Here is a 17504-nt window from a genome sequence, read left to right on the forward strand (position 1 = left end):
GCGGCTGGGCTCCCGCCCGCCCCGCGCACACGGGAAGAACAGAAAGCTCTTCTTTCAGTCACCCCGACTACACAGACATTTTGCATAGAGAAAATACCAGCCCACTTGGTTTCTGTTCTTTATTATTGGCATCAGCTAGGACTACGCGTGGCATTAGACGTCATGCACTGATGGACAGGAGAAAAAGGATGAAAAAAGGACAAAGGAGAAGTAGGAGCAGCGGTGAAAATTTGTAATAAAAACTCTTCTCTTAATTTATAGGTAACTTTTGGCATTTTTATATCCAACGCCCCCTCCCGCCCCCCACAGTTCCAACCAAAGTGAGAAGGTCACCGGCGACCCAGTCAGGTGTTCACGCTCCCGCATGGGCTGCGTCAGAGACAGCGCGTGGGCTGAAGTCTTCTGTACGTGTTTTAAATTTTTCACTTTCTTTAAATAATCTCTCCTTGGCTTACACGTTCCGGTTCACCGGGGTGACATAGTTGCGGGGGAACATGCCGGTCTGGCCGTGGCAAGCCCCTTTCCACCAGTTGGGGTCTGAGTTATCCATGACGTGGATGAAGTCTCCCCGACGGAAGCCCAGCTCTCCATCCTCCTGGGGATCGAAGTCAAAGAGGGCCTGGACGTACGTCGGCTGCTGCAGAAGGGGGAGGGAAGAACTGCCTGAGCCTGGCTGGCCGCCCTGGCGGGAAGAGCCTCCCTGCCCCTCCAACGCCTGCTCTCCGTGGGTCACCGATGCCCAGCAAATGCCAGCAGCGACCTCCCAGGGCGGCAAGTGGGCGGCTGGCGGCGAGGGAGCCTTGTTTTCGGCAGGAAGCAGCAAGCGCTGCTTTGCGGGGAAAGAGCCTGGGGGAGGGCTCCGCCGACAGGCCCGCATCTGCATCACAGGCGTGGCGGAGGACAAGGCCAAGGCCAGGCTGGTGTCCCCCCCCCCCCCCACGGCCAGCACAGCTGGAGTGGGGTGAGCAAGGACCCCGCCCGAGGTGGTTCCAGAGCAGTGGCACTGTCTCTAGGGACACAGGTGCTGACCTGTGGCCCTGCCACAGCCTCTGGGAAAGGCCGGCTGCTGTGTTTCAGGCCATGAATCTTTAACATGACCAAGCATGGCATTTTGAACCACGGAGGCAGAAGCCCCAGGAACAAGCCCTTGAAGAGGCGCCTGCCACCGGAGGAGCTGCCGCTGAGTGCCCAGTGATCCCCATCTCCCGCCGAGGCTTACCTGTGGCACCTGTTCTATGTCCCGGAGGAATATCTGCTGGTTTCTGGAGACGGATGTAGATCTGTGATAATCTACCAGCTCATTCAAAGAATTGAACTTCACCACCCAGAGGAAGTACTTGCCTGCTCCATCTCGGAGCACCTTGAAGTGCTGCACGTCATTCCCAAATCTGGGGGCGCAGAGAAGACGGCAGGAGTCACACACAGCTGGAGGCCAGAGGGTGCCGTCCTGGCAACACCCTGACCACCCAGCCGACTCCTTGGGTAGAGTCAGGGTGGCCCAAGAGTCCGACACCGCCCTCAGGACCATGGACAGCATGAGGGTCCTGTGCGGAGGGACTAGATCTGAGGCTGCCTGTAGCACGGACAATGTCCCCCCCAGAGGGTCTCTGCCTGCCTGGCCCAAATGCAACTGCGCCTCATTTAAGGCCAGGAGAGCGACTTGCCACTGAGCACAAAGTGACTGAAAATCTCATGTGACACTATTGGGGGGGCAGGAAGTGAGGTGGGATGAGGTAGGCCTGGCCATAGTTTCACCAATTCTCTTCTAACTGGGAATAGTTCAAAATCATGTTTTTCAACCAGAGATTTCAGTTCTACTTGTCAGAAAATGATCTGAGAACACACACTGGGCCCATAATAAAATAAAGCCCAGGTGCCCCACTCAGCTCTAACCCCGCCTCCTTTACACTGCCAAACACGTGCCCGGCTGCCCAGTCAAGGCCCACACTGCAGGCCAGGTGGCCGGAACAGGGCTCATGAGGGCGTGGCTGGCCAGCCCGCTGCCAGGCCATGCACGAGAAGATCTGCAAGGTGAATGAGGGGCCAGGAATCCTCTCCCTCAGTTCTGAAGTAGCAAGAACCAGCTTAGAAACAGCCCAGCAGGTGGCGCACTGAGCTTCAAGGAAGGTGCTCACACCAGCAGGGGCGGCTGGAAAGGCAGGGTGGGAAGGAAAGGGTAAAGGGCTTTTTTTTTTTCTTAAATTTTTAAGATTTATTTATTTGTGCATACAGAATTGGTGTACAGGCCAGAGGTGCAGGGGCGGTGAGAGGACTCACCAGAGACAGAATGGGGAGCAGAACAGGCAGATCAACAAAGTACACTGCTGAGGGGAGCAGAGGGGAGACAGGAGAGGTCTGCTGAGCCCAGTGGATCCTCCCGTGCTGGGGGCCCCGGGGATCGAACTTGCACTGAAGTGGCTGCAGCTGTGAGCTTTCAGTGCTGCATCCTAACCTGTTGCGCCACCAGGAAGGGCCACAAAGGGCTTCTTTGGGGTTCCACAGCAGCCCGCTCCCACCAGTACAAAGGTGGTTTCTAAAAAGGGCTGTTGTCCATGGCAGTGTTTTAATCTCTCAGTGTCTTGAAACTAGAGAAACATCTTAGCAACACTGGATCTTGAACCTTGAAATGTTGTGACAACATTTGTTTTAAATTTTATTTCTAAACCAAACTACAAGGATTCTTAAGGTTTTCACCTGGACACACAGTAAAAGAGCCTGAGTCATCAGAGGTCAGTGTAAGGACAGCCACTGCGAAATACATGCCCGAGAGGCCTGAAGAGAATCCCCCTCCAGAGGCTCTCACCAACCCTCACATGCATGTTTAATCAAGCGGCACAGGGGAGTCTCCTCAGTGAGCCACACGGCTCACGAAAAGCCTACTCCGCCCGATCATCTCCCAGGGCCTCAATGAGAACGCAAAACTACACCTAAAGATTGCCAAAGGTGTGAGATCAGATACAAGTATCTACATCTCCAAAACCGGCATTTTAACCACAGATTTGGTCTAAAATGAAACAAGGTTTTCAGTTTATTTTTAGAAATGAAAAATCTTTGTATCATTTGTAAATGGCAACTACATTGCCTTATCTCTCCATTTTATAAGAGTCAATGTAATTTAAAAGAGCAGAGTTTTTAACCAAATAATTTCTTTATCATGTAGAGTGGTGGAGCCCGGTTTCTAGGGGAGAAGTTCATTTGACAATACAGTCACCGAGAAAGACTGAACTAAAAAAAAGGGGAAATGACAATTTGATTAAAAATCCTTATTTCAGAAATGAGGGATGATTTGCTTAAGAAACTCCCAAGTCCCCATGGCTATTCCTCAAGATTCCCAGGATGGTAAAACTCCCTGCCGTCACCATGCCCGCTAACTCTTACAGTTAAATTTACCAATCGGGAACGCAAACCCCTCACATCCTTGTGAGTTAGGGTGAGCAGCTCAGATGCCTGTGGTAGACCTGCGCCGGGTACTCAGGTCCGGCAGCTGAATCAGCACTCAGCGGTGCCGGGGTTGCTGCAGGAACCCCAGAGAGGGCAAGGGTGCTGGGAGGCGGAAAGAGGAGCAGTGCGGTCTGGGAGACCTGGCGGCATAAGCCCCAGGGGTGCAGCTGCTGTCCAGCGAATGAAGACAGTTTTCCCACGTGGATGCTACAACCTGACCGCTAAAGAGAACCAGAAACCAGGCTCTTAACGTGAGGTGAGGTTCAGGCTATTCCTCCACCAGTGTGCAACCTCTGGCTCGGGCGCCAGGCGGCTGGCTCATGGCTTCAGTTTCCATCAGTCGGAGACGGATTCCAGGCAGGCACAGGACGAACTTACTTGACAGACAGGGAGAAGTCCCCGGGAGCACTCTCACTCTCTCGGATGAGAAAGGCTCCGTCATGCCGCTGCTTGCTGAGCATTTCTTCTGCCTTGGCTCTGGGTATTTTGCCAAAAAACCACCTAAGGAAGGAAGGCAAGCCAGTCAACATCTGCTTCCATACAAAGAAACGGGATATGTGGCCTCCGAATTGTGCCGGAGCGCCCTTGCCAGAGGAAGCGCCTCCCTGTCACCTCCAGTCTCAACATGCCCTCCGGTCAGGTGCACCCCAGACCAGCGCCGGGCCCATCTCCCTTGAACAACGTCACCCCATCCACTCTCAGTGACTTACGAGGCGGACTGCTGGCAGGAGGACGCTACAGAAGGGGGCTCCTGCCACTGGTGCCCTTCTGACGCATCAGCAAGGCCTGCGGAAAGCCCAGGGAAGCGCTACGTGAGCTGCACAAAGGGGCCAGACTCCTTCCTGCAGCCACATGGGAGGACGCAGGGAGAGGAGCCTGGGAGCCCTGGCGGTGGAGACAGAGCTCTCTGCACGGGCCAAATGGAGGAGGCGGAACTGGGACCTGCGGCTGGCCTGGCTCTCCGGCCCAGAAGGTAGCTTTCAGGAAACCAGTTTTTAACTTATGAAGAAGCAGCTAGTTGCAAAATATAGCTTTTCATCTGAAACTGGCTACAGATTCTCCTGCTCCCATCTTAGTTCACCTTGGCCAAAAGAAAGTGGGTGAATTCACAGAGCTGTGAAAATAATGGCCCATGGCCAGTCAGTGGGAAGAGAAGCTGTAAAAAAGCCGAGAGTCACAGGGGCCTTTCTACTTCGCATGAAACCGTTACTCGCCAGGATGGGGAACTGGGGCCCAACTTGTCCTTAACGTATTCTGCTTAAAAAGCAACCACTGGGGCCCTCCCTGGTGGCGCAGCGGGTTAAGGCACAGCACTGAGAAGCTAAAGCCACTTCCGCATGAGTTCGATCCCCGCCTGCCCCGGAGACCACATGGCGTGGCAGACCTCTCCTGACCCGCCCGCTGCTCCCCTCAGCAGTGGACTTCGTCGACCTGCCTGTTCTGCTCCCCACTCTGTCTCTGGTGAAGCCTCTCACCCTTCACATCTCTGGCCTGTACCCCAGTTCTATATGAATGAATAAATAAATAAAAAAGCAACCACCTTTCCTACAGATCACAGAGACCGATTTGCCTCATCAGACTCCTGCTGGTGACCAACAGTAAGAACGTCACTAGAATAACAAAGGTACCAAGCAGTCCCCTAAAGCTGTGCATCTTTCTCATAAGCAACAGCACCACAGGATGTCTCTAGAAATGCTGACCACACTAAAACTCAAACAGAGAGATGTGCGCTCCTAGGCTGGTATGTTGACAGATTTGAACGTTCTGGATTTTCCACTTCGGGGTCTTTCTCGTTGCACCTGGCTGTGCACAACAACAGCCGCGGAGGGCGGCCCACTGCTAGATGCACAGTGGGCTCCCGGGTAAGTCTTCTTGGGCCAGGAGTCACACATTCAAGTAACTAGGACCGGGCCCTCCCTGGTGGCGCAGCAGGTTGGAGAGCAGCACTGTGAAGCTGGCCGTGGCCTCTTCAGTGCGAGCGCCATCTCCAGCCCAGGAGGTGACCCAGAGGGCACAGCAGACCTATCTTGACCCGCCCGCTGCTCTCCTCAGCAGTGGACTTTGTCATCGGCCTGTCCTGCTCCCCGCTCTGTCTCTGGTGAAGCCTCTCACTGCCCCTGCACCTCTGGCCTGTACCCCAGTTCTATATGCATAAATAAATCTTAAAAAAGAAAAGTAATGAGGTAATGAGGACCCACATGAGGAAGTGCCGGGACCACTGAGTGTTTCTAGCTCATCTCCCGGGGCCTCCCTGAGTCTGAGAAGCACTTGCTCACAGAGGGCTGGGGCTGGGGCAGGGGATGGAAGAGGCGCAAGGGCACATGCCCTCCTAGGACAGGCAGGCACTTTCCTTCCGTTCCCTCTCGACCAAGGTGTAAACAAGGACAGGAAAGGAGAATGGCCTAGGTGCGCGTGATGCAGACACAGACTCTCCCCTCGAGCTCAGGCAGCGCGAACCTGAGCTTCAGGCTTCTCCTTTTGGTGCCTGAATACAAAGATGGGGCCACAGCTTAACATGAACTCAATTTCATCTCCAGTCTTAAAAAGAACTGTAGCGGGGTGCTCTGGCTGGAATTCTTCAGAGGACACACCTGTCATACAAGCACCCAAATCGAACACCAGAAGGCTGTTCCACTAAATGAAACTTCTCTGGCAGCTCCTGTTTCTTGTGTCCTACGACGTGGGGACCTGGCTCCAAGGAGCAGCCACTCCTCTCAGCTAAAACATTCAAACACCACAGCCCTGTCATCTTATAGCATGTGATGCTGGTTACAAATTGGAGTCAAGTTGTTGAATGGTGATATTCATGTGGAGTAACAGGGTCAAAAGCTGAGACAGCTCTCAGACAGGTTTGCACTAACGCACACACGGGAGCGGCGCACTCACGTTGCAGCATTGATAATGCCTGTGGGCACCGTGGAGTCAGTGTTTGTTAGCAAAGCCTGACCCATGCTGCCTGGCCAAGAGCAGGGCCCAGTGGCAAGTGCCTGCAATCCCTGCACAGAGGCAAGAAAGGGGCCTTTCAGGTATTTTCTCAAGAGTCAGGTTCAGAATGCTGCTGCCCCACAAAGAAATCCGAAGAAAACAAGGATGTTAGAGTCCCAGGAATTCCTCTCAATATAAAAACTGCAGTGTGATGTTCTGCCAAGTAAAATGCCGCCGCCGGAGCCAGCAAACCGACCCTCAGCCTCATCTGCCCAGTGGTGTATGACCGACCACCTCAGACCACCTCTGAACAATTTTAAAGGGTTGCTATAATAAAACTGAAAAAGAAAAAAAGAGACGACATGACATGACAGACTGCCTGTGCCGCGGAGCCTGAATGCCCTCTCATCTGGTCGTCTGCAGGAAGCGTGCAGACAGCCTGACCTAGTGTGAGGAGGGCGTGGGGCGGGGGCACCCGTCTTTTGCTTGATGGCATGGGGAGGCAGCGTTGTGCCCCTCCAGGAGCACCCCAGCCCATAAGCATGCTTGGCCACTCCTCCCGGGGGGCAGGCCAGGGTGCTGTCCAGGAAAGACCACAGGGGCACAGACAGGGGCAGCTGCGGGAGACAAAGCAGGGCCTGATCCACTTCCCAGGAGCTTAACAAACTCCAGCTCGTCTTTGCCGCCTCCTGGCCATCAGCACCCACACTCCATGGCAGCCCCCAGTGTAATGTTACGGTTCCCCAAGGGAGCCGCCCTGTCTATCCACTGATAGGGGTTCAGTGCTCTCTTCCTCCAAAGATTCCAGAACTTCTGATTCGTATCATCATGAACAACTCGGCTTGTACAGAAATTTGGGCCTCATTTTAAAACATCTGCTGAACTACCGTGTGCAAAAGCTATAGTTATAGTGGGTCTAAGAGCAGAAGTACTTCAAGGACCTCTTCGGTGTCCAGAAGTGCTCAGACTCCTAGCTACAAAGATACAAAAATGGACAAGTTTCCCCACTAAACCCAGAAGAAAACACTCTACGGATGTGCAAACCATTCATTGGAAGAGTTATTGAGTCATTATGAGGTGTCTGGTTCTCCCCCATTACCTGACAGTAGGGTACCCCAACCTCTCTCCAGGCTAAGCTTCTTGAAGACTTCATATCAACGACATGGAGGGCTTATTAACCGTAGCTGAATACAGAAGCCACCTCCCCAGCACCTAGAGCAGTCACATGGGAAGCACTCAGTGTCCACGACTCATAGCCTGCCGGGCACGTCATGGAGAGGCTCCTGAATCAGTTTCTTTCATTTAAAAAAAAAATATTTATTTATACATACAGAACTGGGGTACAGGCCAGAGGTCAGGGGGTGAGAGTGGGGAGCAGAACAGGCAGATGGACTTAAACACATTGCTGAAGGGAGCAGCGGGGAGACAAGAGGGGTCTGCTGTGCCCTGTGGATCATTCCCTGGCTGGGAATTGAATGCGTGCTACAGTGGCCACGATGGCTTCACAGTGCCGTGTTTTGACCCACTCTCCACCAAGTAGGGGCCTCAGTTTCACTTTAAAGAGGGCGAACCACCTTTCCAGAACTGGCTCCATGCAGCAGGCAGCGTCGTGACACCCTTAGCTACTAGTGGTGGTCACCACCGACAGCAGAGACCTGACACCCTGCCCTCTAGTTCTCTGTACAATGCGTTGTTTGTAAGTTGTTGGCACTGACACAGAGAGAGAAGGGGCCCTCAGGTGTACAGCAGGAGTGGACTGAGACCTGGGACCCTTCAAGCTGAGCGACACGCAGCTGCATACAGGCTGGTGATTACGGTGCTCTGGGGACTATGAACAGCCAGGCATGGCTCTGATCTTTGCTTGGTGGTGGGGAGAAATGACAGGTATGCATTAGAGTGGTGATAACGGGGAGCAGCAGCAAACATGTTGCTACCCAAGAAGATTTTCAGTGATCTGAAAATCTCAAAAAATGGAGGACAAGGGCAGCTCCAACAGGTTATTGAGAACCTACTGTATCATGAACATTGTGTTCTGGATAAAAGTTATGAGACGGGCCCTCCCTGGTGGCGCAGCGGGTTAAAGCACAGCACTGAGAATCTGAAGCCACTTCCGCATGAGTTCGATTCCCGCCCTGGGAGATGACCATATGGTGTGGCAGACCTCTCCTGACCCACTCGCGGCTCCTCTCAGCAGTGTGTTTCATTGATTTGCCTGTTCTGCTCCCCACTCTGTCTCTGGTGAGGCCTCTCACCGTCCCTGAGCCTCTGGCCTGTACCCCAGTTCTGTGTGAATAAGCAAATAAATCTTTAAAAAAAAAAAAAAAAAAGTTATGAGACAGCTCCACAGGGAATTCAATCCATACAGAAGCTGTCTGAGTATCCTTTCTAGAACTCACAACATGCAGAATTATGCAACACACCTGGCCTCAAGGATTTCCTAGGGAAAGAATTAGGAGCCTGCACAACCCTGCTTTAGTAACCATCACTGACGGTCACTATCAATCTCAAACATATGCTATTTGCGACAGTACATAGACTTTTACATAAAGCCATCGCTTCGTTACTTAAAGATCACCAACAATGAACAAAAAAAGTAAGCTATTATTGGCTCTCGCTGGTGGTGCAGTGGGTTAAAGCACAGCACTGAGAAACTAAAGCCACTTTAGCACTAGTTCGATCTCCGCCCTGGGAGATGACCATATGGTGTGGCAGACCTCTCCTGACCCACTCGCGGCTCCTCTCAGCAGTGTGTTTCATTGATTTGCCTGTTCTGCTCCCCACTCTGTCTCTGGTGATGTCTCTCACCCCCTGTACCTCTGGGCTGTATAAATAAATAAATCTTAAAAAAAAAAAGTATGCCATTATTAAAAACACTCAACATCAGCGTGCTTGCTAATTTCTGGGGAAGACTACAAAGTATGAGTGCTATCTCAGGAGCCTAATTTCTGTGAACATTTTCTGCAGTGGGTGGGTCTGAGCCTGGATCCCAGCAAAGCCACTTACGGATGCGGCTTCATCTCGATGTAGTTCTTGGGGATGAAGCCGTCCTTCCCGTTGAGCTCTGCCTTATACCAGTTCTGATCACATTCTTCATTCAAAACCTGAAAAGAAAACAAGGGGGGAAAAATCAATCATTTCCTTTCCACTTTTAAAAGGGCAGCCACGAAGGCCATGAAGTTGTTTTAAGTTTGTTTGTAAAAGGTATTATTTGAAGTATTATCAGTTACAAGGATGCAAGACTTCCTGTAGCTTCAAACAACCAGCATTATGTTAAAGTTTGATAGTTGCAATTATAAAGAAAAAGCAATTGTCTGTGGATGAAGAGTCCAAGTTCCCAAGCATGTAGCACAGATGCTGCGGTAGGAAGCAGAGGGAAGTGAGAGACACTTAACAGACTGGCTTTGGGGAGCAGGCTCTGGTGCAGCAAACATCAACATGGCGTACAGTGAGAGTCAGGGAAAGGCCGCCCTGTCCGGGAGAACCTCACCGCCTAGGAGGGGTGAACTGCAACAGGCACAGCTTGAAGCCCTCTTCAGAGAGTGCTGCGCCAGGCTCAAGTCACCCGGCCCAGCACGCCCTGCTGTCTGCCTACGGTGACAAAGACTGGGCCGGCCACCAGACCCGCTCTGAGTACACCCTGGCCCGGCACGGGGAGCGTTTCATTAAAAGCATGACATGTCATATCTACTAGGTACAATATAAAAGCTATCCTGTGTATTCTAGATTTCCAACAAAGTACACACACGTACGCAGGCACATAGAAACTCCTAAATTGGCTAACTTCAAGGGGAAACAGAAATGTGAGATAAACTCCAAAATGGTGGACAAAGGAAAACGGTGCTCAGGACCTGTGTTCTGGGGAGTCTTGCAACTGGCACCCGCCTGGGCAGCCTTCCCACTTTAAAAAGGTTCGTGACTATGTCTGCTACAGTGGTGGTACACCAACACATGACACACCCATGACTTACACCTGCACTCTGGAAGTCCAGGTCCTGTGGCCAGCAGTCAAGCCGCCGGCTACCAGGTACAGCCATGAGGCCAGAGGCTGTCCCACACAGGCACCATAGAAGAGCCTACAGCATGAGGGTGCAGGGCTCCTGCAGAGCGGCTTAAGGTTAGGATTCTTCAAAATGTCTTAGAAATTTCTGAAATGGTGAGATGGACACCCTCTGAAGAGTCCATGGGAGACAGAGTCCATAGACAAGGAGTGGTCACCTGGGATCAAAACAGAGGAAGGCGATCACCTGGAGAGTTGATTTGTGACCAATAACCTTACAGAAAAGGGTGCCAACTCACAGACTCTGAGTTCACAGGGCTGCACTTTCTTGCCAAATTGACTGAGATTACCTCCTTCCCACCTCCCAGAAGAGTTCCCTTTCACAGAAGAAATGCCAGGTCAACTTCCAAATTTGGCTTCAGTTTGTATGATTTTCCGTAGAACAAAATCATTATTCATAGCTTAGTATACTTTTCATCCAACAAGGCAAGAAAATATGGGATTAATAAGTTAATTTAAAAAATATTTATTGATGTATGCATACAAGAGCTGGAGTGCAGGCCAGGGGAGGGATTCAGCAGAAGAGAAAATTCACCAGAAGCAGAGTGGGGAGCAGAACAGGAGGATCTACTTAAATATACTGCTGAGGGGAGCAGTGGGTGAGATAGGAGAGTGATGGGCCAGGTCACTCCCTAGCCAGGGATCAGACTTATGAAGTGCTGCTGTAGCTGCGGATTGCTTTATAGTGCTGAGTCTTAACCCCCTGCACCACCAGGGAGGCCCAGTTGAGTTTGTTTTAATGTAATGTTTGAGCATATGAAATCTTAAATTTTTAGTTGTCTAGATATTCCAGCATCCAGATTATCACTTTAGCAGACAGCCCAGTTGTTGCTGTGCAAACTTGTAAATAAACTCTTTACTCTAAACCTCTGGAAGAGACTGGCCCTGCTGGAGATGAAATACAGGACAAGTTGCAAGCCTATGGTCACCTTGGGGGACAGGGACCACATCTTCCCACTCAACTCCCCCCTGCTGGTCGGTTTTCCTGAGCAAGTCTGACACCAGACAGCACAATCTAAAAGGCATTTAAAAATTATGTTTTATTAAAAGGTTTAAATGTTTAAAACAGCAAAAGACACAAATTAACATAAATGAGTCAAAGTGGCGCAGAGGAGGAGACCGGAACCATATGTGGATGAGTTTGCACCTACAAAGCCCGTATTTAATCTGCGATGGCTTCAGATGAAAGCTCACACCCCCAACAAGTGCGTCTGAAAGGCCTGATCAGAGTTCTGAGAATGAGGAAGCGGCTCCCTCACCATTTCCCCACAACAGAAGGCAGCTCTCAGTGTTTGCCTGCAGCCCGCCCCATCACCTCTTCACAAATAGAGGGTTGAGTTCAACCACCCAATTTTCCTTCAGTTTTGAGAATCCCCAGGAATGTCTGCAGCTATTACCCCACGTCTGCTGCATGTTCTCTTCCAACCCCCAGAGTCCTCTGAGTTCTGACTCTGCATCCACACAACACGCTGGGGTTTAACGGAAGCAGATTGATCAGGAGATGAGATTACAGAAGGAGGAAGAGACGAGTTTCAGTGAAGGCCCCCCTCACCCCACTGGCCCTCAAAGCTGAAAATAATGTCAGAGCCTCAATCAGGAAGAAACATAAAGGATAAGGAATGAAGAGGTTTGCGTAGAGAATTAAATGAATCAGTCAATGAAAAGGACAGGGAGGGGGACTATAGTGCTGCCTACCTATTTCTTGACACACCAAGGCCCCTGCCCCAACCCTTACTTTGGTGAGCTCAGTCTGAAAACTGGACTGAAGATATATGGACTTCTCGGGCCCTCCCAGTGGCGCAATGTGTCAAAGTGCAGCATTCCTAAGCTAGCCGCAGAGACTTCAAGCGCAACTTCGATCCCCAGACTGGGAGGTGATCCAAATGGTGCAGACCCCACCCCTCCTGTCTCCCCGCTGCTCCCCTCAGCAGTGTGCTTCAATGATCTGCCTGTTCTGCTCCCCACTCTGTCTCTGGTGAAGCTTCTCACCATCCCTGCACCTCTGGCCTGTACTCCAGTTCTAAATATTGTAACTAGTTCACAGAACAAACAAAAAGGCATAATAAATTTAGAAGTTATTTAGAACTGTACACTAATAAAAATTTAATAATATACACACGGACTTTTTTTCATGTACTTCAACTAGAAGCCACAAAATTTCAATGGCACTATATGGGCCAATTCACACATAGAAAAGCTTATGCCAAGGCCCCACACAGTCGGGCACAAACTTTTCACACTTCTAAAACATGGGGCAAGCAGAAAACAACGTGGGAGAGCTGTGAAACGTCCCTCGTTCACCAAAGAGCTGCCCTGAATGCAGCTCCGCTCCGGCCTCCAGCCCCCAGCATGTAGCGCTCCGTTCTTCTGTCTCTGGTGACTGTGACGACCTACTGTGGGCCCTCACCCCGGTCTGAGACCATTCTAAAGGTGATGTGAATTCCCACCTATAGCAAGCCAATCTAAGTGTTCCCAATGGTTTAAAAAAAAAAAAAAAAAGGCTGATGTCAAAGGAGCCACCTGACCTGGTGGCAAGAACATAGGATCTGAGGTGCTAGCCAATGGCCCTGACTCCAGCCTCACCACCACAAACATGGGTCTATGAACTAAAAGTTTGGTTCTCCCACCTACAGGGTGGGGTGGGCACCCACCTCCCAGGAGGTTACTGAGGAGGTTCCATGAGCGAAGGTAAAAAGCAGGGCTGCGGCCACTGCAGCCGAGAGACACTCGCTTCCACCACTGCTCTGCGCCCCCACGCTAACACATTGGCCTAATGGTCTTGGGGGGCTGTCTCACCTGCACAACGCTGTCCATGGGGGGCAAAAGCACATACATTAATAGAGGATGGGGTCTGGCTTCACTCCAGAAACTTCCATGCCTACTTCTAGGAGACTTCATTTGCCCTTTCTGTCCCTTAGCAACACTAGGGTGAAGAACTGGACTTCATTTTCTGCACAAATTCTAGAAAAAGGTCTTCTTTAGGAAAATGCTAGAGAAATACTGTTTATAGCATGCGGTTTGAAAAATTATTCAGAGTTTTGTCTATCAGTGAAGCAATCTGTACAAGGGCTCTCGTGTGTAAAGTTTGGGAAAGTTTCACAGTGAAGCTCCTATGTCACGTAATGAAATGTGGCAATGTGGCGGGGTAAATCTTCTACTTAACTTCAAGTCCTCAGAAAAGGGAGAGAACACACACAGACACACAGACACAGACACACACACATGAGCCTGAGAGAGATTTTAGAGACCTGGCAAGGGGGCCAGTGAAAGGAAATCCATTTAAAATGGGTTTTTGATGGCTGTGGAAAGGGGGTGGTAGCAGCTGGGGGTTAGAAAGAAAAGATAAAATAAAATCAGCTCTCTGATGACCGACAGAGACACTTATTAGACACTTATTATTAGACACTACTGGACTGCTCTTCAACTTCTCGGACTCCCTCAGCAGGACCTGCGCCCAGGCTATACTGGTTCACCGCCAACATGTTAGGTAAGTGCTTTTACAATCACCACCTCCATCTGTTACAGCTTTTGCTCAACGTGAAGAACATCTTGGCCACGCTGCTTCTCTACCGTGTGCCAAATCATAAAAACACCCCACTGTAGATAAGCTAAACTGGTCTGATGGTCACTGAGGCGATGGTGACTTAGAGGGAGCTGAATAATATGGGTTCCTGGACCCACACAAACCTTACAATGTGCACCCAAGGCTGCAGACGGTGGCAATCCTCACACTACCAGCCCAGTGTCTGTGCACCCATGACCACGGTAAGGCCACAGCCCAGGCAAGACACCTGGGCACTGCTGTATCCAGTCAAGAATCAAGATGCCAGCCGGCTTGTAATAATCAGAAAGCTAACAAATGAAATGCGCTTGTGAAGTTTTAAAAATATCCAGATTCTGGCTATTTATAAAATTGTGTGCGAATATCGAATTATGCCATTTGAGCAAGTGGTTTAAAGAAAACGTGTGCATTTAAAAAAGTATTCACATGTAACAACACCAAATCAAGAGGGTACTCTACCTACAGTGGTGACATCTCCAGCACAGTATGTCATCTATGCCACAGAATGCTATTTTCAGTTCTTTTTAAAGCAGGAATTTTTAGAAGCCTCATTTCTTTGGGAATCCAGGAATCCCACATCCTTTTTTCAATTATCAAAAAAAATTACTTATGCATACAAGAACTGGGATACAGACCAGAGGTGCAGGGGATGAGAATATTCACCAGAGACAGAGTGGGGAGCAGAGCAAGTGGATCTACTGAAAGCCACTGCTGAAGGGAGCAGCGGGGAAGACAGGAGGGTGCTGCTGCACCCTGTGGGTCACTCCCTGGTCGGGTATCAAACTCGCACGGCAGTGGCTAGAGCTGAAATGTAACCCCTGTGCCACCAGGGAAGCCCTACTTTATTTTCTTGTAAAGAAAGGATTCTATTTACTAAAGAAATCCAAAGGGCACGTAGCGGACCAGTCTACTTGCCAGCCACTGGGGACACATTGGTGAGAACAGGTTATACCCTCTAAGCAATTTTAAAGGAAAAAAGGTCAGGGAGGAAGGGAGACTGGAAATGAGGGAGGAAAATCATTCTCAATTTTCTACCGGTAAAAAGCAGCCACCACGGTCACACCGTCATTTTAATCGGGTACAATCTCTCCCATGGCCCAAGCCTTCTGCCCTCTAAGCAGCAGTGGGGCACAGCAGTGCTGCAAACTAAGTGCTCCTGCCCTGAACAGCTCAAACACCACGCTCTCCTGTCTACTAGCTTATTAAGTCACCTTTTTCCATCCAAGCCATCCTCAGCCAACACCCCAGTTTGCAAGATTGGGCCATCGCCCACTTCTCTGACCCACTTGTCCACTGAGTTGCTGGCCCCTAACACACAGCATTCTCTCTGGCTGGACCGTCCATATCTGTGGCAATCTTTGAAGATTACAGCCACTTGGCCATTTTCGGCTCTATCCTGAGGGTGTGGATGGAGGCCCTGGTCAGTCATCGCTCCACCCCTCATGATCTGTGCAAACCTGCATCCTCCACAGCCCCTCAAAGGGTGCCAGCCCCTAGGGGCCTGGCATGCACTTGGGGGCTCTGAGGAGTGCAGTGTCACAGACAGTTGGGTCTAGAGACGGAAGCAGGTGCATAAGACATCATATGCCACTGTCTAACTCCTTGATGAGGGACAGTAACCTCGTGAGTAGACCCTACAAAGACGGGTCGCCACGAGTTTACTCCCCCAAGGAAGGAGAAGTAGTAGAATGAGGCAATTCGTCTATTCCTGTAATTTAAGTGCTCCAAACTCAAAAAAGGGCTCACCAAGTTGAAGGACCACCTGATTCTGCTATTCCTAAGAAAAATGTATAAAGGTGGACATGTGGGCTGGATAGCAAGGGAAGGGAAATTTCAGTAGGAAGTGGATAAAAGGGGGGCACCAAGGGCAGACTGGGGAGTAAGGAGGTGAAGCTGTTTCCAAATAAGCACCCCCTCAGCAGGGGGACCTCCTGCCTTGTCAGAGGCCTGGTTCAGCCTGCAAGTCTGGCTGGAGGGGGTGTTAGCTTTACAACTGGGATTCTTGCAGCCAGTTTTTACAGAAGGCAGTCTTAACACCTTGGGCTCTACCACTGAGTGATGGTAGGTGAGGTAGAGAAATGACTAGAGACAGACACACGCACCCCACTAAGGGCTCGGCAGGGCCATCCACACATGCACATGCGCACACATATAAAATGTGAGGCTTCCTTTGTGTGTTCAAATATGGCGACGGATGAACAACTAAGAAGACTAACAGACTGACAGGATATTTCTCCCTCTCCGGCAAGTATTTTCAAATATTGTCATTAACCTTTCCTGGTTCAGCTGCCGTGAAGAAAAACTACTCAGGACATCTGAGCAAAACAGGAAGGCAGCTTAGGTGACAGTACTCCACCCAGATCAGTCTGGAGGCAGTGAGACCCAAAGGCAAAGGCAACACCCCAAAATAAACCCTTTCTATTAAAGGGGTGCAAGAGTTCCCAATCAAAATAGCTGTCATCTGTGCTTTGTGCCGCATGGAATGCACCATTACTTTGGTGGAGGTGACTGCTCTAGAGAAGAGTGAAATCCTCTCAATTTCAACTGCAAGAGATGACAGGGGTGAAGGATGAGGGGTGGGGAGGAAGGCAGATACTGGGGAGATTTAGGAGGGAAAGTTTTGTACACCTGAACAATGAGCCGGCCACAACAAGGCAATGAGAACAGCACTTCTGGAGCAGGGGCAACGGGCGTGACAGGCCCAAGGCGGGAGTCACGGCCAAGTCCCGTTCAACAGAAAGGACCAAACACCCAAGACACACCGACAGCAGCTTAGGCGCCACAGGACCCTGCCTGGCTGAAACAAGCTGGGCCTTATTCTCTGCTCACATCTCAGCTGAGCAAAGCGGCCGACTTCCCAAGCTGCGATCATGCAGATGGCGGGAAGGCTTGTTCTCTGGCCAAGGCAGCGCCATGAATTAAGAGCTGGATTAAATTTCCTTCAGTTTAAAAGTGAAATCTTTGCAAACGGTATCAGAACTTCCTGACTGGACATCACCAACGGTGGCTAGTTCTTCATGCACGTCTGCGCTTGTGCGCAGACACCACAGCCATGCTGCTGGTTTACCGACAGAAGACTTCTGTCCATAGGCCCAATTCCACAACCTTCTCCTCAACAACAGAGCAACAACCAGAACCCCATGGCAGGGGGAGCAGCAGTGACGGCGCCACCCAGTGGGATCTGCCCTGCCCTCTGCTGTGGGCCACTAAACAAGCAGCAGCTCCCAGCACCCCCACCCAAAATAATGAGACAACAGTTTGTTGTCCTGTTGATTCAAGGTGTGAACTAAAGGGCTCTATGGATTTACAGTCCTGTGTCGCCAGGGCCACGTAAGAGGCTGTTACTGAAAGAAAAAAGGTGACAGCAGCCGGGAGCTAGTCCTGGCTGTGACAAGAACTCCAAGCTGGACACTGCCAGAGCTGCCACCCTCAACCAGGAGAGGATCTTCAAGTGCAGTTTTACCGAAGCAGTTAACCTAGTCCAGGTGAGGACGCTGAGCTCATGCTGGACAGAGAGGG

At 50.7% G+C, this 17504-nt stretch overlaps 1 protein-coding gene across 1 annotated transcript in view; it reads right to left on the reverse strand.

Moving 5' to 3' along the window:
• Positions 1–105: 105 nt before the first annotated feature.
• GRB2 (growth factor receptor-bound protein 2) overlaps positions 106–17504 on the reverse strand; it is a 59663-nt gene continuing 42264 nt past the window's right edge. Inside the window, exons 2-5 of the mRNA XM_004693496.2 lie at positions 9370–9467; positions 3820–3942; positions 1220–1388; positions 106–637 (exon numbers count right to left, since the gene is read on the reverse strand). Coding sequence (XP_004693553.1) covers positions 452–637; positions 1220–1388; positions 3820–3942; positions 9370–9467 — 576 coding nt within the window. The 3' untranslated portion in view covers positions 106–451. The remainder of the gene's footprint in view (positions 638–1219; positions 1389–3819; positions 3943–9369; positions 9468–17504) is intronic.

This window comes from Condylura cristata, unplaced genomic scaffold (assembly GCF_000260355.1).
Source record: "Condylura cristata isolate star-nosed mole 26May11 unplaced genomic scaffold, ConCri1.0 scaffold00038, whole genome shotgun sequence".
Classification (NCBI taxonomy): Eukaryota; Metazoa; Chordata; class Mammalia; order Eulipotyphla; family Talpidae; genus Condylura; species Condylura cristata.